The 22,500-nt window shown below is 39.4% G+C and overlaps 1 protein-coding gene across 8 annotated transcripts in view; it reads right to left on the bottom strand.

The window, feature by feature from the left end:
• Positions 1–1,642: 1,642 nt before the first annotated feature.
• Positions 1,643–22,500, bottom strand: part of LOC135109375 (RING finger protein 44-like) — a 105,541-nt gene continuing 84,683 nt past the window's right edge. For 3 of the 8 annotated variants that reach the window (XM_064020767.1, XM_064020766.1, XM_064020768.1), the window contains 8 exons: positions 19,459–19,704; positions 18,793–18,897; positions 18,080–18,445; positions 17,463–17,734; positions 17,136–17,306; positions 16,660–16,795; positions 12,332–12,417; positions 1,643–10,293 (listed from right to left, as the gene is read on the bottom strand). In XM_064020767.1, the coding sequence (XP_063876837.1) occupies positions 10,212–10,293; positions 12,332–12,417; positions 16,660–16,795; positions 17,136–17,306; positions 17,463–17,734; positions 18,080–18,445; positions 18,793–18,897; positions 19,459–19,704 (1,464 nt within the window). In that variant the 3' untranslated portion in view covers positions 1,643–10,211. Of the gene's footprint in view, positions 10,294–12,331; positions 12,634–13,576; positions 16,033–16,659; positions 16,796–17,135; positions 17,307–17,462; positions 17,735–18,079; positions 18,446–18,792; positions 18,898–19,458; positions 19,705–22,500 lie in introns of those variants that run through there. The other 5 variants (XM_064020769.1, XM_064020772.1, XR_010272678.1 and 2 more) reach the window with 4 other exon arrangements.

Genomic DNA, 22,500 nt, shown 5'->3' with positions numbered 1-22,500 from the left:
TGACCTTACCTTCCCTGTGGTGGTGATCTTCTCCCTGCCTCCGCTCTGGAGGCAGATCACCACCTCCCTGTGGTGGTGATCTGCCTCCTCGTCACTATGGCTGGCTGTCTAGCACCTTCTCACAGCCAAACTTTTCTTTATTTTGCTTGTTTTCACCCACTGCTGCCTTCGGGTGTCCACTGCTAGAGCCCAGGCCTTCCTCATTACCAACTAAACAAGGTTTAACTCATGGGTAAGCCTTGGCGCCTACTGTGTAGGCGTGGTTACATACACACACACACACAAAAAAAAAAACACAAATTCTGTCAGGCTGGGAGTTGAAACACGCGTACTAACACCACCCATAGACGCGACACACCGGTTAATTTGTCAGGCAGACAGACAGCGGCAGGCTGTCTTGCGACTCAAGCGCGCACCGACCATGATCCTACTAATTCTTAACGGGAGGAGGGAGTTGTACTCCAAGACCAAGATTATGCTCGGTCAAGTCCTAGCTCTCTCTCTCTCTCTCTCTCTCTGATCTTGCTAATTGCATGCCTCCCCTCCTCCTGAGGCCTCTCTGATTCTTTCTCCCACTCCTATTATGTCCACTTCTTTAATACAAGAGTTAACCGGTATCCTCAATCATCTAGTCCTCTCTCTGATAAACTCTGGAACTCCCTGCCTGCTTCTGTATTTCCTCTTTCCTATGACTTCAACTCTTTCAAGAGCTTCATTTATTTATTTTTTTAATCATTCTATCTGACATCTATGGGTACTGGCATTAAGTGGACTTTTTTTTTCAATTTTTTTGTTGGAACAGGTTTTTCCTAGGGATAGCACTCCTGATCAGGACAGCGCTTAGATATTTGGACCATAATGATTATCAGGTCCTGAGATCATTTTAAGGCCTTTGTACTTCCAGTCACTCACCCAAGCATGACTAGAGATGTCCAGAAGGGGCCAAGCGTAATTACAATAACAGGTCTAAATGTATTTTTTTCTGGGAATTTCCCCTTTCATGGTTTAGAAGAGGGGAACCAAAAGATGCTAGTGATTTCCATGAAAACCAAAGGCCACATTAATTTAAAACACATCATGATCCATCAAATAAATAATTGTATGAAAAAAATTGAGAGGATCTGACTTTTGGATACCTAAGTCAGCAGTTTTTAGGATTTTATGTTTCCACACAGCAACAATGTGGGCAGACCTAATACCCAGAGAGTGTACTTATGAAAGTAAAGCCTGGCTGTGGAATATGTAAAAGACATTGGTCCAATATCTAAGTAGTAGCTGAAATGAGTTACTTGGGAAATGCTTTTGAGTGAAAAATTGAGTGAAAACAGCAGAAGTATGTGCAGCAGGTTTGATAACTTTGGTAATGTAAATCTTGGTGAAGAAATTCAATGTGGAGAGGCTGAAGAGACCAAGCATTTCACTGTAAGCTGATTTGACAGAAAGTGAGATAAAAGAGTCTGAATATAATGGATGATCTCCAGTGAAATGGGAAAGCAAAATACTGAAGTTTGTAGGATAAATGGGTGAGGGAAGAGGATTAGTGAATGTGAGAAGAGAATGCAATGACAGGGATGAATAGAGACTCCTGTGTCACAACCATCTCCTGTCTCCTGTGTGATCCAGGATAAGCATTCAACACACAGGATTTTTTTGCCTTTATTAGCCATAAGATAAAAACCACATTGGTAGACATTCACAACTGCACAACTTTTTCACAGACATGAGGCATTAGTGTTTATTTTTATTGGTACTAGCATCAAACTATCATCTTACCAACACTGTACTGATACATTTGATACCTGATCACGATGATAAAATGGAGAGGGAATACCTAATAGCAGGAAATAGCAGCAGGTAAAAGTTTATAGGTGACAAATTACATGACAAGAAAATGTCCATTAACTATTCATGTCTTTGGTCTCTAAAGGGTAAGAGAAAAATTATAAAGAGTAATGCTATAGGAACGTACATTTACCAAACCCTCAAAATGGCAGAGTGAGGAAATATAATCAGGGATACCTGAAGTGTGATTAATAAAGCAATTACACTTACAAGCTCAAGAATACACAAGTCTACATACCAGAAGCATAAAATCATGTGAGCAAAAATGGCCATATAGGAAAAATGTGTCTGTGCATGTGTGTGAGCAAGAAAGTGTGTTTTTTTCCTTTGGTCTTCCTGTATGTGTGTGTGTGATGTCCTGCAGTAACAAAAAGCTAAGAAACCTGCTCCTGTGTGTGTGTGTGTGTGTGTGTGTGTGTGTGTGTGTGTGTGTGTGTGTGTGTGTGTGCGCGCGTGTGTGCGCGCGTGTGTGAAAGTTTTTCAATTTTTCTACTTAGGAAACTTTATTTCTTTGCACTAAGTATTTAGTCTTTTTAATCTGTATTCATGATCCCTTGTCCTTTTATTTTAGCGTAGGGTCTGCCACGAAATGCACTCAAGCAGGGAACCCCATCCCAATGTCAGCCCCAGAGAGAGAGAGACCTAGACAGACTAGGGAGCCAGCCCCTCTAGGGAAAGTTCTCTGAGAAATCAAACCTACTCCCTGTCAGAGAATGGTATCTGTGGGAGGAAATCTTTTGATGTGAACAAACAAAATTATCCAACTCCGTAAGGGAAAATAAAGACACTAAATTAAATAAAGAGGATGATCCGTTGATATCTTATCATCTATTTTTCCACGATCCTTGCTATCCTCAGTTTTTAATTCCTTTACTAATCCATTTGTTCAATTGTCCTTATTATAAGTGTTCGAGCAAATATGTCCCAAGTTGTGGCTTGCTTGCAACTTTAACCTCAATTTTATCAGTTGGTCATTTCCTTGAACTTTGTTCCCTCTTCATTATCATTTCATGTTTTCAGTGTTTCTTTCATAGTGTTCATAGTGTGTGTGTGTGTGTGTGTGTGTGTGTGTGTGTGTGTGTGTGTGTGTGTGTGTGTGTGTGTGTGTGTGTGTGTGTGTGTGTGTGTGTGTGTGTGTGTGTGTGTGTGTGCCTGCTAAGGGAAACCGGAAGTGGTCTACACCCTGATGAAGGATGTATGTACATAACATAAAAAATAAAACAATCCTATAGATGGAAATGAGAGAGAGAGAGAGAGAGAGAGAGAGAGAGAGAGAGAGAGAGAGAGAGAGAGAGAGAGAGAGAGAGAGAGAGAGAGAGAGAGAGAGAGAGAGAGAGAGAGAGAGAGAGAGAGAGAGAGAGAGAGAGAGAGAGAGAGAGAGAGAGAGAGAGGTGGGGAGAAAGAAAGGTTTCAGTTCAGTAAATCCATTTGGTCATGGTTCTACAAGAGTCATTCTATCATCTAAGTCTGAGCCAAGGAAGTTGAGTTATAAGCTTGGAATGCCATGTAAGTAAAGCCTGGAATGCCTTGGAATGTCTACTGCCTACCAGGGAATGGGTCACTACGAGATCATTAGTAAAGTTACAAGACACACGTGATTGGTGAGTCAACTAGCAGGAAGCAAAGGATAAGGTATTTACAGGAGTCTGGACAGATGGAGATATTTGTAATGCATCAGATGGGAGAAAAGTGCTTAGTTTAAAAGCCACTGAATATTTGAAGCAATAGATGGGGATGGCCAAATTTGCCCACATTACAATATAATTGCAAAAGTCACTCATCACATCACAGTAGAAATTGCTGAAAAAAATATATATATCACAAACTAACAGGTAAATTAAGAGCAAGCACAATTCTTGAAGTCTGACCAAACTGGATTATTGGCCTGGCAGACATTACGGAAAACTACAACCAATTTTAAGCGTAAGTGCTGCAACACACTATGCAGGGAATCTCTGAGACTATTTTTTTTCTGCACTTTCACAGCTTTGAGAACATTGGTCAATCTAAAACAAGAGAAGAATAAAAAATTTAGTTATTATTTGCTGCATATGTCTCACTAGTGTTTGTAGTGTGAACTAAACTAAGCATATTGAACAGGGGAGCACACAGGGTTGATAAATGCAAAACTCCTTTAACAAAGTGCAAATACAAAAATATAACAAACACTCTAAATGCTATAAAAGAATACAGATATCTATAATTATTGTATGCAATTGAAATGTAGATTGTTGTGTAATGAAGTAACTGGTAAAAAGAATGGTTAGATATAGTATTCATAATAGTAACAGGTCTGCAACACTTTTCCCTGCATGCTCCAGTTTGAAAAGGACAAAGGCCTTGGGTCTTCAGAACAATGATCATCCTAGTAGGTGGAGGAGAAAGCTACAATACCCCCATTCCATTATTTGCTCATAATTATGTGTTCATATATATATATGTATATATATGTATATTTATATAATATGCATATTCATGGAAATTAAGTGAATTTAGGTGAAATACAAAATGCACATTTGTACTACAAGGCAGGTTAGTGCGGACGGGGCCCGTATGTCACCATACCTAATGTATATTGTAAAGTGTTGACTATAATGGGAAGTCATCTACACAAGTCAATGGGAAGTCTGTGTTGACATTTCCTGAGAAGAACTATGAAAATTATATATATTTAGAAAAAAATATACTTTGAAGCATGATGCATGTATTGTAATCATACAATTAATGCGGATCAGAATTCTTTGCCACCACAATGAAGGCATGAATACAAGATAATTCTTTGGCAACCGGTGATTGATTAACAGAAACAAGAAATTCTGTATCATAAATCTATTTCTAAATACTGTTGGAGGTGCCAAAAGAATTCTGTCTGAACTTTGCAATGGTCTGAAGGTAGGTAACACACAGGGCCCTCGGTCGTGTGTAAGTGGCGGCACATGTGACACAAAATACTGTACAGACAACTCACTCCAGAATGATGTGGTTGAACTACTCATTAAAATGATATTCAACGGTAATGACAGGGCACAGTTCTATACTGAAAATGTAAATATCCATAGCTATAATCATTCTAGCCTTTATTATTTCCAGTTTCAAGAGTATGTGACATAATAGTGTTTCTCAGGAGATTATTGCAATTTTACTACATGATGTCTGGGAATTACAAAAAGTTTTCTAAATTATAAAATTTTTAAGGATAATTTCTACCTCAAAAATTTGTTAAGATTTGGAAATTAATTCTGTTTGGTCACTGGTGTTGCCTGACAACATGGTATATTATTACAGTAGTTTTTAGCTAAATAATACTTTTTACTTATTTGAGCATCTAATTTGTTAACCTGTAAGGGTTATCCACATTGACACAATAGGGATGAGCTGCACCGAGGCAGCAGCAGCCGCCACAACACACGGACCCCACCACAACTTGAGGAGGTGACCCAAAGACAGCACACAAGCAGAATTGGGGTCACAAAGAAACCACTACAGGTACAGTGCATGACAGATAAAGTCAGTGTACCACATCTCACAATGTTTATACATAGCTACATCTTGACATTTGGCCCACTGGTAATCAAAATATAGATATGGATAAAAATTATATGCTTTTCATTATGTCACTGCAGTCTTCCTGTAATTTCACTTGTGGCCCCACCTCCCACACCTTAATTAGCAGCAATGATCTTTATATCCAGTAGCACAAAATCCTCTACGGTAGTGGACCAGATTCATGTCTCATTAAGCACTGACTCTTCAAACAGTGACAGTAGCAGTCAGAGCATAACATTGACTGCTGCAGAAGGCTGCTGACAGAAAACAAGTTACACAAGATGAGTTTTCCATAACATGTAGTGGAGTCTCAGTGTGAACTACAGCAGCAGCAGTGCCAAACAATACCTCCTTTCACTATACCAATGTATTATGGATAAGCATCCATAAATTGCATGGGATTACTAAACTTGAAAACTTTCAATTTGGTCATTAGTTCTGAAACTATTTAGAGCTATGTCCAACTTATGAATATTGTGCTTAGCATGTTTAAGGCTGAGGTAGTATATATAGTAGAATACCGTGAGCTTTGAACATCAAGCCATAATACTTTATACACACTCTGGCAATCCCAGTTATGCTCAACAGGGGGGAAACAAATTTTCATCATAGCATTGACAAGGTACACATGTAAAAAAAATGATGCAATGGTGATACATCAATATTAAGTGACATGCATACTTTTCATGCACCTTATCTCCAATTCTTATGTTCTATATCTCTTAAAATAGGGGGTTTAACATTAAGAGATGGGCAAGAACATTTTCACCTGTTGAGTGGTGTAGGGAATACCATACAAGACAGTTAAAAGTAAAAATCTAGAAACCCTCCAGCAGTGGGGAAAAAAAAAAAAAAAAACTACAGCATCAGGCTAAAAACTAGAAATGTATTGCTTTCTCTCACTTTTGAAAGATGGAGAGGGAAATGTGGAAGTATTTAGAAAGATAGGGTTACCATACAGAGAAAGGAAACTGTTGTTAACTACAAATGTATATTAACAAGATAAATGAGCCATTGAGTACAGTGCCTATGAAATATATATAAAAGGCCAGCTTGACAGTAAAAGGGGAGAACTACACATGAACAGCTCAAGGCATCTACACTTGAAGCCAATACACATACAATATGAAGGACATGTCAAGTTTATCTCGTCAGGTTCACACTGAAGCTGACTCTCCCACGCATGGAGCCCTTCCAACACAGTGCAAATGCCATTCCAGCTATGCAATACTCCATTTATCTAAGTAGTGGGTAATTAAATAATCACAGCACAACCACAATTTTTTTCTATGCATTTCATAACTCTGTACTAAATCTTCTTGCCAAGTAAAGGAAGATTTGGAAAATTCCTTTATGGTAAGACTCCACATTTTTTGAGGGCCTGATGGAAACACAAGGAACTGCAAATGACATGAACAGAAAAGCAAATTCAGCAGAATATTTTTAAAATTTGATCTGTGGAACTGAAAATTTAAACCACTACATGTTAAAATGATCTTTTAGAAGTTTAAAACTATGTCATGTTATAAATCAGACCAATATCCTTGTCAAGGTGGTGCAGCCAAGCAAGGCATCCACACACACACACACACACACACACACACACACACACACACACACACACACACACACACACACACACACACACACATTACATCCATATGCACTTTTATATTTTAGCTTCTAATCATCCAGTCCTCTTCCTACAAGTCATATATATATATATATATATATATATATATATATATATATATATATATATATATATATATATATATATATATATATATATTACTTGGAAATCCTTTACATGGCAATAAGTTTTAATGCAAGAATTACAAAACCTTTTAAAAAAGAAGTTAGCTATTATGTGCCACTTAGACAAATTTACAAATTTTACACATTGCCAAAATTCTCTATCATAATGAGAGACAATACACCACACTTTCATGGCATTATTACAAATATGTAACTTGCATTGGAATCATTATTAGTTTGAACCCCAACACTTCCATGAATTGAGGGAATATCATGCAGTAGGAAGCAAGCTCTACACCGGACCCAAGTATGGCTGACTCTACACACGGCGAGGAGGGGCACCAACACTGAGAGCTGCAGCATCCTCTCACATGAAAGAAACTTATGCAGGTATACTGGATTGGTTTTGTCCCTCTAGTGAAAGACATGTTATGGTTGGATTAATATTAAATACACACACACTACATAAAACTCATGATTGGCAAAAATCTCACACTGACCTGCAGCCATTATCACACAAAATATTCGATGATTTAAAAATTTATTGACTTTTCAAAAACTGCTGGAAAATGCCATCTACTCCTTTCCTGAAGCAGGAAGTGATGGTAAGCACCATTCAAATTCAGACATGTGAGAGATGCTGCTAGTTACACTAAATAATGAGGCACATGGTTGTACAAAACACACTAAGTGAACCAATATACATGCTGAAGATGGCAATCTCAACACTTCACACCTCAATGCAATTTTTCAAGACTTAATAAACTGTACTTATAAAAGATATTCATGCTTTTTTACTTGGTGATGATCTCATTTATGTTACGTCAAAAAAGATGAAAAACGCCGTTCTTCAATGTGAGATGCTAGAAAGCCATCTTGGCAGCACAGTTCACTGTGTGAGGTGGAAGCATTTGTGGTGAATACGAGGAAGGCAGTGGAACGTGGAAACGGAGTGTGGAATCATTATAGAAAATGTATGCTTAAACAAGGATTATCACAACTATGACTGCCTTAATATTTTATCTCCATATAAAAACATTGATATTTTTCAAACGTGTAATACTTTAGATATGTAATTACATAACCTTCCCAATCTAGAGACTGTGAACCAAGGTAAGAATTTCAGTATTTCAAGTACTGAGGCTGTGAGATTGGGCATCTTTTGTTGTTTTGCTAATGAGGGATAAACACCAAAGAGGCGAGGAGAATATTATACGGAAATGCTGAAATTTCACACAATACATGGAAATGGTTTGAATAATAAAGGTTTCTAGATATTTAAATGATTTAGAGAAAGTTTTGGTACACCTCTAATACTCTAGTAAGCAAAATAAAAGTGTAAATATTTTTGTCTTTGTAAAATGAGCCTCCATTAGCATAACACATCCACTTTCATCTAATGTTCAAAGGTTATAGCCTATAGTTCAGTCCCTAGCATGCAGGAAATATGAATAATGAAAGTTTCATACCAATGAGTTGTAGCTTTTCTTTTTCTGAAATGATTTCCTGGTATATACCAATATTAACTAAAACAGAAGAGCTTCTTGTGAAATCCAATTCCACTACATGAAGAAAAATAGTATTTGATGTTTGTGTTTCAAAGATATTCTCTTGGCTGCAAGCATGTAATCACAACTTTTTTCCTACCTGGAACAATTATAGCATGCTTAGGGAAGTACTAACTTGCTCTGGACATATTCTGTCACACTGCAGCCACACTCAAGAGCTTCTACTCAGGTCTTGCTTGCTTTACAATTACAAGTTAGATATGGAAGGTGGCTGTTCACACCATATGCATAATCAAAATCAAAATACACTTGCCAAATATTCCTTTACACATAATTTTGAGGGATGTTGCCCTAGCTTTGAACAGATCACTAAAAACAACCAATGAACAGTCAGCCAATCAAAGAAGTAAGCATCTCGAGTGTGGCTGTAATCAGCAGAAAGTGTTACTATTCTTACTATGCTACTGGACGTACTGGTGATAACACTGGATAATCAAATAATCATTATAATATTCAGCAAAGTCCTACATTATCCAAGAAACCATTAATTTGACGACACATTAATGACATTTGATGTGCAAAACTTTTGGATTTCAAGCTATAAACACCAATACTGAAGACCTAATGCCAGATAAACATGCAGCTGAATTTGGTGGTTCCACACATGCTGAGCTGGATAATAACATTTTAATTTCATTTTTTGGCTTTTTCTTGCATCTATATAAGCATTTAACAACTAATTCACACATTTCTCACTTCCCCATTAAGAAATAAGCCTTAATAAGAGGAATTATTACATACTGCATAGCACAACAATTTGGGTCTTTTTGAAGTAAACATTATCCATTATGTCCTCATGCACAACACAAAGAAGAAAACTCCCTGGCAATATCTAAGACACCATAGGTAAAAGGACTAATGTTGCAGACACAGCCTCATCACATGAAGGCAAACACAGAAAATGGACAGCTAAAACATAAACTCCTGTGGAGTCCTAGACAAAGAAAGCCTTGGACAGAACAACAAGGGAAGGTTAACCACTGTCCTTGAACAATCAGATATGCACACTGCACATAATTATGTACAGTTGGCTTTAGGAAGGTAACTCATTATGATTGGCATAAAATTTAATGTTGGGATTTAATGCTCGTTACTAAAAGCAGTACTCAGCTTCCTCACACACTTAATGAACTCAAATCTTCCATAGTGAGCTGTGAGAGCATCACATACAAGATAGTACACAAAGAACTCTCTGTGGCCCAAGTTGAGCAATCCTCAAGGCCCATCATACTGCTGCAGGACACCTAAAGAACATTTCCATGCAATGAAATAGATTTTTGATCGCAATACCTGATCATCAGGTTCATTAACTTTATCAGAGAGTAATCCTATCATTCTTGGTCGCTAACCTGAGAGACCATGACTCCCATGTTAGAGGTGGCCCGGGAGGCTCTCTGGAATAACCACACCATTGGCCTGAGATTCACCGACCCTGCTTATTCTCAGCACATGACATGACATCCTGTTGCATGCACTATGCACTCTTCTTGCAATATTTCAACCGGCTTCACTCAGAATTGGCCGCTTCTTTAAGAAATTCGCTGGCATCTCCTCGGCAGATAGGGCAAGTCCGGTTAGACTGAAAAATACAAGCAAGATTTAAAGTTGATTGTAATGATCAGGTGTAAGAGCTGAAAGTAAAGAGGGTTAGTCCATTACTATGTCAACTGTTAAAAAGAAAAGGACTTAGAAAACTTAATACAAATATTTGAAAGTATGTACTTCTTTTATTGTGTACTTCTTAAAACTACTTCAAGGTGTATGACTATGAAATGACTAATAATGCCTTTATGTTTTAGCACTGTGCATACACTCATGTAATTATTTATTTATTAACTTCCTAGAATAATACCAATTACTGAACTAGACAGTTATTTATTAATCTAATATAAAAGTTTCCTTTTAAAATTCTAACAAGACTTACTAATAAACCTTTTGCTAGACTGAAAATATTGAAAGGCCTCAAGGAGCAAACATTTAAATTACTGTCAAAAACTGGCTGTAACTTGCTTCATTGTTCATCATGATGAAATTTTGGATAAGAAAATTTCCTGACTGAAATCTAGAAAACATTAGCAACTAAATATTAGGTGGGGGAAATCAAAATTTGGCACAGGACGGATGATTCAATCAGTACCAAAAATGACAATTGCAGAAGTCAAGCTTCCAGATTAGGAACACAATAGTTGGATAAAGGATGGCCAAATTGTAGTATTGATGTACTTGTAATCAGAATATGCAAAATATCACAACACAAAACAAACTGAAGTAATTCATTAAGTACAAGTTACATTGTACAGTGATGGACTGAGTACAGCTAAATCTAACTTCTGCAAATGATTCCATATTCAGAACTCATGAATTTCAAAAGACTCTACATTTCCTTGAAAATATCAGTTACCTCTGAGCAACGCAAGCAATTTGGGCTGAGACAATTGGGATGCTGCGGTAGATTGCCGCTAGCATGGCAAGAACAGCACTTTCTCCTCATTCTTAATTACATTACATGCAGAAATTAATAAATTAGTAGAACAAATTATTTCAAGCTGACTAGGCTGCCACAAACTTTAATTACAGAAACAAAAGTCACAAGCACAAAATTGAAAGCAAGTCCTTGATGAGTGTTTTGACACAATACATTGGGCTGACCTTTTACATCATACTGGCTTATCATGGTGTAGGATTTAATGTTCTCGATATTAGTGAAAGCCAAACTTTCATGAAAGCAATGACTTGACAGGACAAAACACTACTCTGAGTCCCACAGCTGCAGGCCGAGGCTCACATCAGGCCGTCTTCGCTGCACATTGGAAGCACAATTTGTCAAGATATTGAATTACATAACTTTCTGGACAATGCTTTTTGATCTTATAATGTATCTAACAGCAAATATCTAATACTGGTTCACTGACAATTTGAATATGATTGATTTTTATTATCTGTTACTTATTACCAGTGCTAATCTCTATCAGTGACTCTGTTCTCTGGAGAAAATGCTCCTCCTGGGCAGTGTGCGTGCTGTGTCTATGTTAGGGAATATCTTACAGCCAGTTGGTGACAGTCTTGCCTCAAGTTGGCTGGAAGTCACATATTTCCAGAGCTTTGCAAGCACAGATATGTACATCAAATATCCCACAAAAAAGAAAAAAATAAAGAAAAAAATAAATAAAAATAAATAAATGAATGAAATAAATAAATAAAAAAAATAAAATAAAATGAATTAATTAATTAAAAATGATAACATTAATGTTTTTTTATATTGATGATAATAATAATAATAATAATAATAATAATAATAATAATAATAATAATAATAATAATAATAAAAGTAAAAGTAATGATACAGTGTTAAATAAGGGGAAGTATAAATATAAATATAAATATAAAGTAGGAGAAACTTTTAATGACAAGATAGTGGAAGACAAAAACAGAAGTGCACTTGTAGTTGAGTAACAAGTCAATTTGTTGCTAAAGAATGTAGTACTGCAGAGCATGTGATAATCAGCTGACTATAGAGGCTGCTTGGTGACCCACACAGTGATCAAAATGACCCATAACGCAAAGCCTGGAAACACCTGACGACCGACCAGTGTGCAGTGTGACCAAGAGGGACATACCTGCAGGCACCAAAAAGGCCATCATCATGATACTGCAAGCATGCAAGCAGCCAGCAGTGGTACACGGCACAAGGCACGCCACCCTCCTGCTCATGCAAGACACACGCACTGGTTAGCTCGGGGCACAGTCAAGGGTACCAACCGCTCGGCACCGAACACAGTCATGGGTACCAACTGCGCGGCACCAACCACAGTGAAGGGACTCAACTGCATGGTACTGACCACAGTCTAGGTTACTGACAGCATGGCATCATCCAGTCAGAAGTCACATCAAAAAATACCATGGAGTCTGAGACAAGAACCTGCCATGATGATACACCAGCACAATTCTTATAAGCACAAAACTGACACGGCATCTGATGTCTTGAGTGGAGAGATTGTTTTGAGCTTACTTTCCTCCATGTAAAGGAAAGAAAGCTCAAAAGTGAAGCAAGATATCAGAGCTAGGAGCCAAATCTGCCATATGCTTATAATGCTTCATTGCTTGCATCTCAACACTGACAGAATTCAGTTTCAACTTCAAAATATTTTTACACATGAACCAACTGTGCAATACCAAGAAGCTGCGAACCCAGTGCAGAAGCCACGTATTACAAAAAGACAAGGTGACTCTACTAGAGATGAGTACATTGCGCCTCACTGGTCCCACACCAAGCATGGGAAACATGACACTTAGGAAACTGTGCAAAAATTGTCATAAAAAGCAGTCTTGCAGCTTCAAACAAGAGCTATTCATATGGTGAATTGAAAATTAAAATGTGAAATACAATTGTTACTGTTTCACTTATTACTTTTCTCTCTGATTTACTCAGTTATAAAACTTATTACTTTCATTGTGAAGCAGTTTGGAAAATTACAAAATCTTATATTTTGATCAAGGACAAGTATCTCTGCTGTTTTTTAATTTTTAATTACAATATCACATTCTTCATTGGTAATTACTCATCTCTAGCATATTTTATGTGATCTACTGGGCACATTTTTGACAATGCTCAGCAAGCTCTTTGCGGTTTGTAATTTGGGCCTGTGACTGTTCTTTCTATGCAAGAAAAGCATTTGACCACATGTAGAGGGATCATTTAGTATTTACAGAGGGATACAGTGCTGCAGTATCATCGAGCAGGAGTAATACTATGACTGAGCAAATTATCAAAGGGAAATCTCTAAATACAAGGCTTTTGCACATGGGTTTGGGGAAAAGCTCAGAGCTCTTTGTGATTTTATATCCAGTGTTCTAAAAAGACCAGAAGGTTGAATATTTCTTACATCTCTGTTTTGCATCTTGATCACAGAAAGCTCTGGATGTGTTAAAATCCAAAAATACAAACAGGAGGAAAAAAGGGTGTAAAGGCAAGAAACTGACTACGGACGACTCTAAGCCCAACAGTTACTTGAAGGATTTGTTGTTGCATTTTGTTATGGAAAGGCATATTGTCTACATCTGTTCATCAGTAAGCATTGGCTCTGACTGGCAGTGTGCAGCAAAGGTCACCTTGATTGATTCACTTCACTTAAAAGGTCATTCACAGATATCTAAGGAGGTACTCTCTAGTTTCACTTGCTACAGACAGAGCCAAATTTGTACTGCTCTCAGAAGTAGATGAGCTCTTCTTATTTGTACTATCTACAAAAAAATGCAAAAATGATGAGATTTCTAAGATGTACATACAGCATACACTGAAGTGCATAAATATTTACATAAACCCATTTCCCTCTAAACTTCAAAACCTCAAAGTGACTGTTGGGTGTGCTGTAGTGAGTTATGGTCTACATGATGGAAAAAATAAGGGCACCAGATTCCAATTAACAAAATAAAAATTCCTTGTAAAATCTGTCCTCAGTTGTAGTAAGAGCATGATTTAGTTTGGACTTCCAGTCTAGGCAATCACTTCACATGGGAAATGTTATGGGAAAACCCTGACAATTTCAATCAACTGCAAGTCATTGATAAAAATACATACTATCATAAATATTTCAAAAATGTTTTATGAATTGGTGTGAATTGTTTAAAATGCACACACTCTGCTGGACCCATGAAACACCCTATGAGCAATAAAGGGAAGGAAACAATGAGTAACAGTGTTTAGCAGCGCGTGGCAGCAACACGGGACTGTGTCAAGCAGGACCCAGTGACCTCAGTGGACCTGGCCATCTTCAGATTAGTAACGTGTGGATATATACATACATGTTTCAAATATATATATATATATATATATATATATATATATATATATATATATATATATATATATATATATATATATATACACACACACACACACAGCAGTGATCTTCTAGAACAGTCTCCTAATGAATCTCCATATTACAAAAAGTTTTCATTAATAAAATGAAGTCTGAATGATATACTAAATGTATAGAAGAAATCCGTGATGAAACTGAAGCAGAGTTATTACTTCCGGCTAAAACTGATATACACGGCATGCCCAACCGGCAGTGTGTCAGAAGTCTGGAACCATAAGGAAAGGTTTCCTCAGAAGGAGGTTTCCTTTGGACAGGCAACACATCCTTCTGCATGACATGCATAGTGCAAAAATAAGATGTGCCATGTCTTCTGATTGGGTGGGAAACAATGTAAGCTGTGAGCATAGAAAGAATTACACCTAAATATTTGTATTCCAGCAAATGTTATAATGAATATGTGCTTCAAAGTTCTGAGGCCAGGGAACTGTTACAGAAGGTCACTACTTTATGTATATATATGTTTGTAAAGGATGTTGAGAATGATTTTCCCAAACTAGGACAGATATTCTCCAGGAATTGTTATAATGAATGTCATGCAATCAACTTTCTAATCAGTGAATAGTGTTTCCACAGAGCTGATATCCCACTGACTGTTGGAATATAAATTTTGTAGAAATAGAATTCACCAATCATAAAATGTTGATTATATCACATGAAACTACAAGCCTATATGATGTATATACACTACATAAATGAGACATATATATAATATCCCTAGCCAATGTTAATTATGCCTCACTCTGGAGACATGACCCAGGCTACAGTCACAAGATGATCAAATAATCCTGGTTATAAAAGGCTCATTAAATTCCACTTTGAGCTGAAGTCTGTGACACCACCGGCCAACCTCCTCCATGGGTTAGGAAAAAAAAAATAATAAAATGATGAGGAAGAATTACATCTGCCATTGTTGTAGGGGCCGTGTCAGCTGAGGCAAATTTGAAGTTTGCTGCTTCATTGATGATCTCAGCCACTATAAGACACCATCTTACCCCTTGAAGAGAGTGTGACATGCAGTTTGAACAGTATGAACATTTACACTGACTGCAGGTTCAGGTATGCCTTAGCTGAGACGCTACCTAGCAGAGGAGAGCCACAATCATCCAAAACGGAAAAAAAGGACTCTTTCATGTGAAGAAAACTGTGATTCATTCATAAGATCAGTCCATTTGAAGAATATCAGGTGATGAGGAGGATCAGACTACTATGGGTAAAAGGTTAGTCCATATAAAAGATTATATAGACTGCTTTAGGATCAAAAGTGACTGGTCTGAGCTGGTCTGAGAGCATTCAGGTGATGGACTTTGATGTAGAGCGGCTGGAGGGAGAGGAGACATAATGTGATATCTGCCACTGAGATGAAGGAGTCCACTTGATTTAGAGGACAAAATGGCAACGGTACTGGTATGTCACAGCAGCCTTCATGCACACTTTCGCCTCTAATAAGAAATAAGAGAAGCAATACTGTTAGTGGGTGAGGGCTAATAGACAACGTGGTCAATACATTGGGAAAATTGCACTGTGAAAAACCCATGCTTGCTACCTGATTGTCCCAGAATCATAAATCTATTATCTGGTGTCTAAGCGAGCACACACAATCATCTTGAGAATAATCACCTTACAGTAATAAAGGAATATGTTAAAATACATGAAAATATTGTACACTGCTCTACACATGATCTATCAAAGCCTGCTGACTGGACATAATATGGTAGTAGGAAAGACATATAGAGTCGTCATAAGGTGAGAGAAAAGAATAAACAGTCAAAAATTAAATATCTACTCTGTAAGACATTAATAGCAAATCCCACTTTCAGTAATTTGTACCCAATGTAAGCTTTTAAAAATCATGCAACTGATTTTTGTGGTGCCCATAAAAAAATAAAACAGGGATCTTGGTGTTTAGATGACACAAGCGCTACTTGGGAGACAAAAAGGTTCTGGAACATTATTACTCTAGTATGATGATATCTTCACCAACCCAAATCATCTAGCCAGATACAGACCCCAGACAACCAAGACCCCTAGTGCATGACCAAAACACAGCAGCAGTGAAAAAAACTTACCTTAAGCCACTTATCAACACACTTGGTATGAAATTCATGCAGACATGGTAAGACACGTAACATCTGCCGCAGTTCGAAATCACACATGCAGATTACACACGTCATCTGTTTTGTCTCAGACTTTTCCCCAGTATACCTGCAAAGTGGAGTGTAATATCATTGGGATAAAGTATCATTTCAATTAAGCTACAACTCTCATGTCTTGTAATGGCAGTGCTTCATTCATTTTCGTATCATATATTCAGTTTCCAATCACAACTGTTTATAGCTGAAGGCCTAAAAATGACACACGCAAGGTCTCATTAAAGAGTATCTGTTTACATATTTTACTATGGCTAATATTAAAGCATCACTGCACTTAAATCCACTTCAAAGAGTGAAAAAAAAAAATCTACAGAAGTAGACACATAACAAGGTTTTCTTGAATGTGAATCATACAAGGCACATCACAGTCATACAGGGAGGTGTTATGTTACCTATAGGACGGGAGCTGGTCAATCACGGTCTTCATAAGGCCTCTTGGTTTGGCTTCACCAAGCCTCTCTGCAAGATGTAGCAGGGCCTCATAGTTCTCCGTGTCTGGAGCCTCCGCAGGCACTGGGTCTACCACGCTATACTGGTGCAGCGAGGGGTGTGACAACATTGCCCTGCAAAACAATACACTTATCACATTTCTGAGCTTAGTAAGCAGATTTACTATCATTTTCTTACTACACTAATTTCATTAAAGAATATTTTGGAATGCTGAAATCACACATGCTATGTACATAAAAAAATCACATATCCTCAGAAAAGTAACTCACAGGAAATGTAAGAGAATGCCTGGGTATGTGGCAGCAGCTGCAGCAGCACTCGGGAGAGGAGGAGGTGGTGGAGGGGGAGGGGCTGCTGGAGGAATATTATTGCCTCGCCAACTTGAACTACTACGTCTTGTGCCACCAAGACTGGTTCCGCTGCTCCCTCTGGGTCCTCTCATGCGCCCCAGCACGTGACCCTGAGTGGGGCCTCGGTACAGTCCCCGCCCCAGCATGTCAACGCTGGCTCCTCGGGCGCCACCTCCACTCCCACTGCTTGCCTGTCACAATGCTCAAACTTAGATCACACTCAACAAATTACACACAGCAAAAGTTGTCTTAAATTATAAACATGATCAGATCTACCATAAACTGTATGAGGGGAAAAGGTGTCAGAATAGTTTTCGACTCTCCATGGATTGGGAATTAACCAAAAATATATCAACAGGCAGATAGAAAGATACATACCTATAGATAGGAATGGAAAGATAGATAATTGGATAAATGAAATAGAAAAACAGATACAGATCATGAGATAGAGAGCATAAGATAGGCAAACAAACATATATGAGCAGACAGACACACTTTATCGTCATGTACAGGCAGCAGTAACAATCATTACTTACATGTAAATGATGGAGTTGGTGAAGGTGAGTGTGGGCTGGGAATGGAGTCACCAGGGGAGGTGTGGGCTGTGTGTGGGTGTGGTGGTGGTGCTGAGGAGGCATCTGTGGGGCGACACTGACCCCAAGACTCTGAGGTGCTGCGGACAGCTGACTTGGGACAGCTGCAAGATGGGCAGGGACGGCCTGTGGGGGTGGCACGGCCATGGGTGCCTGGCCGTACAGGGAGGTGTGAGTGTGAGGTGGCTGGGGGGTGGCGGCCATCAGCTGGGGGGGCCCAGCAGGTGCCAGGAGGGGGCCAGCAGTGTGGTGACCGGGAGGGACCATTGGGGCATAGTGGTGCTGGGGGCCAAGACAACCACCATTCACCTGAAACAAATAAAAATCTTTAAAAATAAGTCAAATATTTTCAGGAAAGAGGACATCATATCTTTTTTACCCATATAAGAATGGCACTGGCCCAAGGCAACAAAAGTGTAAAAAAGAGGCCACTGATGTGCCAGTGCCAGAAGAGAAGTCAAAAGGATAATATAAAATTTGAGGATAAGTGTCTTGAAACCTTCTTGAAAGAGTTCAAGTCAATATGGTTTTTGTCCAGTGAGTCTAAAGTTTGAATGGTCACTATAACCAAATAATTTCATGAGGCACATAAGAAGAGTGAGGATATGATGGGCTGCACTTTGACTATAGTGTTCACCTTGGGGCAAGTTGCTTACCTGGTACTGGTGATGGAGTGGTGGATTTGAACACAGGAAGGAGTGGACATTGCAATGGTGGAGACGAGGAACATTACCATAGCTGCCCCCACTGGCTCCACCCATCTGGGGAAGGGGAAAGAATAGTAATTAATCTCATACCATTATAAGTTACAAACACACTGATACTCAATTTAACCTAAATCTGCATACTCGTATCATACTGACCAATACAGGAAGATTTTACCATCATAATCATCAAGCACAAAAAAAATTGCTATTAATCACAGATCAAAAGGTGGATTGAAAAGTCACCAAAAATTCAAGCTGTCATGTTAATGGTAAGTGGCAGGAAGGAAAGCCACACACTAGCACTTTCTGGTTGTACCTTCACTAAGACAACGGCAGCAACTGCCAGTACACAGGGCAAACACAAATGAACAGGTGTTCTGAATGCAGAGTTCAGCAGGCAGGCAGGAGCAGTGAGAGGCCAGGCAGTCAGCTGTTCTCTGACTTCCTAGCATTGGCAAGCTTGAACTTCACCTCAAACACCCTCACTCCCCCTCATGTAAATCCTCTTGATAGCATACTCAGTTAACTAAACAACTACTACTTAACTACAAATTAGGCACACTAGCTTGCTCATTACAAAGCACTGCCGAGAGAGGCCAGTGATGTGAAGCTTACTTGATGTGTTGAGGATTGGACATGGCCACTGCTGAGGTGGTGGGTGTGGTGGGGCTGTGTGGGGGTGGCACACATCATGGACGATGGGCCACGGGCATGGGCATGAATATGGACGGCCTGTTGCTGCTGCTGATGCTGTGATTGGTGCTGCTGGTGCTGCTGGTGCTGTTGCTGCTGCTGCTGCTGCTGGAACTGATGGTGTCCTCCTCCGCTGTTCATACTCGACATGGCCAGAGACACGGGCACCTGCAGGAACAAAGAGACGTCAGGTTAGGTCAAGTCATGTTCATATTTTGATTAGGTTAAGTTAGGCAGCGTAGAAATCTAGTTACATGGACAGACAGAGTCTGAGAGAATAAAAGACTAATGATTGAGATTAAAGCAATATTCAACATGCCTTAATATAGACAAGTCTCTAAAAAGTTGCAAGGGATTGTGGGAAATGAATGGGTGGCAGTGAAAAGGGTGATATACTATAGTTAATGCAGTTGACTGGCATCAAACCATCAAATACGAATCAAAAGTTTCCTCTGCTGCTCCCTAGAATCCTCTCTAATTCCCTCTAGCCATTTTCACCACAATACAAAACAATTAACAGCACAGAGGTAATGCATGAAATCTTTATGAGCATCTACAAGGAAGTAGGGGATTAATTACAGAATAGATTTTGCAATTTCTACCCAGTTTAAGGATTGGAAGTAGCTATAGAACAAGTAAAGATGTCTCAGATATGCCAAATAACAGTCAGAGGGACAGTCTTGCCTCCGGTATGCCTGTGATAAGTTTCAAATGACAAGGCATGAAGCAGCCTGAGCATAAACAAAGAGCAGAGAAGGACAGTGAATACAAAATGGCAATAGAGTGTATGGCACATTTTATAATTCTACAACCAAGAATAAAAGTGACAGTGTCATTGGGGAATAGGGAAAAAGGTACAAAGGTTAGATAAAAGTGTAAGCAAGGAAGATGGAATAGAAGGCTAATACACAGGGAGGAAATAATGTGAGACGATGGATGAGGAGAGGAAATTAAGAGGAGATGGTACAGGAAGAGCAGAAAATGGAGAGAAGGAGGAATAATGTGGGCACAGCAGAGGAGTGGAGGAATGGGAGGAAGAGGAAAGATGGCCAAGACCTAGTAATGTGTTAGGAGAGAGAGAGAGAGAGAGAGAGAGAGAGAGAGAGAGAGAGAGAGAGAGAGAGAGAGAGAGAGAGAGAGAGAGAGAGAGAGAGAGAGAGAGAGAGAGAGAATTGGTTACCATGGTTCCTCACTATATAAATAAAATAATGATTGCACACACACACACACACACACACACACACACACACACACACACACACACATACACACACACAACTTTCTTTACAGCTTACAGTTCTTAAACAGCAGTAGTAGTAGTAGTAGTAGTAGTAGTAGTAGTGGTAGTGGTGGTAGTAAAATTATTATTATTATTATTAGTAGTACATAAAGTAGTAGTAGTGGTAGTAGTAGTAGTAGAAGTAGTAGTAGTAGTAGTAGTAGTAGTAGTAGTAGTAGTAGTAGCAGCAGCAGCAGCAGCAGCAGCAGCAGCAGCAGCAGCAGCAGCAGCAGCAGCAGCAGCAGCAGCAGCAGCAGTAGTAGTAGTAGTAGTAGTAGTAGTAGTAGTAGTAGTAGTAGTAGTAGTAGTAGTAGCAGCAGCAGCAGCAGCAGCAGCAGCAGCAGCAGCAGCAGCAGCAGCAGCAGCAGTGGCAGCAGCAGCAGCAGCAGCAGCAGCAGCAGCGGCAGCGGCAGCAGCAGCAGCAGCTGTGCGTGACTAATATTTCCCGTATGGTCGTAGGCTTGAGTTCAGTAAGATCATAGATGTTCCTGCTCTTCGCCCTCCCCCTTCTGTTAATCCTCCTCCTACTCTCGCTCCTCCTCCTCCTCCTCTTACACTTACTCTCGCTGCTTCTTCTCCTCCTCCTCTTCTGTGCAGTCTCATTCCTCAGTGTCGCCTTTCCTAATCCAGCACTTCGTCTTAGGTAAAATCTATTTCATGTGCTTGCGAAAAGGAGGATTTACTCTCTCTCTCTCTCTCTCTCTCTCTCTCTCTCTCTCTCTCTCTCTCTCTCTCTCTCTCTCTCTCTCTCTCCTTCCATCCTTCATTACTGGGCTGCTCTTTCTCTCTCTTTCAACTTCGTCTTCCTACTCGTCGCCGTCATTAATATATTTGTCTTGGCCATCTGTTCCATTCGCCTCCCCTTATTAATTTCTCCCCTCTAACACTCACCCCCACATCTCCTATCCCCCTCCCCTCCATACATCTTTCCTTTGACATCGGCCCTCCCTCTAATGCCACGACTTAGATCGATACTCAGCACCCCTTCCTTTGCGACGTGGCAGCGGGGGAGCGCGCGCCTTCAACCCACGGCACGAAGCCACCAACTACTTCCTTCACTAGGCTTGGCGGGACTTACTCATTAACACGCAATCAATAGCCGGACCAAGAGTGTGTCATGAGTTATGGACCGCACAGTATACTCCCACACACCCACACACGGTAACAGGGCACAGGCAGATGTTTAGTTACACTTTTTAGTTCTATTCCGTTTAGTTTTCGTGATCTTTCGTTCATTCATTCGTTTTTTTCTCTCCGCATCAGTCGGAAGGGCGTGTTTGTCTTCAAAGGGCATGCGAGTCTACATCCATTCCCAAGTCAATGTTCTTAGTGGAATGCATATGAAGTTCTCAGTAAAATGCTACAATTTTGGAAGTCATATCGTCTAGTACCCTTTTCTGTTCATTTATCGTCAGGTTTCTGAAAATCGAGAACTTGAACGCGTGCCGTCACTCACACAAACAGCTTTTCATATGCACTTTCCATCGAGGGTTAACTTTAAGAAATACCCAATCTTATCTTGCATACAGACACTTTCCAAATGCGTCTGTGAATGGGAGACGCGGCACCGAACAGATATGACATGAGCAGGCAAGAAACGAAGGTTAGAAAGGCGGTACAGAAAACTTTTGAACGGGGCATTAAAATAACAGCAAGGATCCATCCAAGGCTTCTGTGGTTTATTT

This window comes from Scylla paramamosain, chromosome 18 (assembly GCF_035594125.1).
Source record: "Scylla paramamosain isolate STU-SP2022 chromosome 18, ASM3559412v1, whole genome shotgun sequence".
NCBI lineage: Eukaryota > Metazoa > Arthropoda > Malacostraca > Decapoda > Portunidae > Scylla > Scylla paramamosain.
This window is presented reverse-complemented; position numbering and strand designations above follow the sequence as displayed.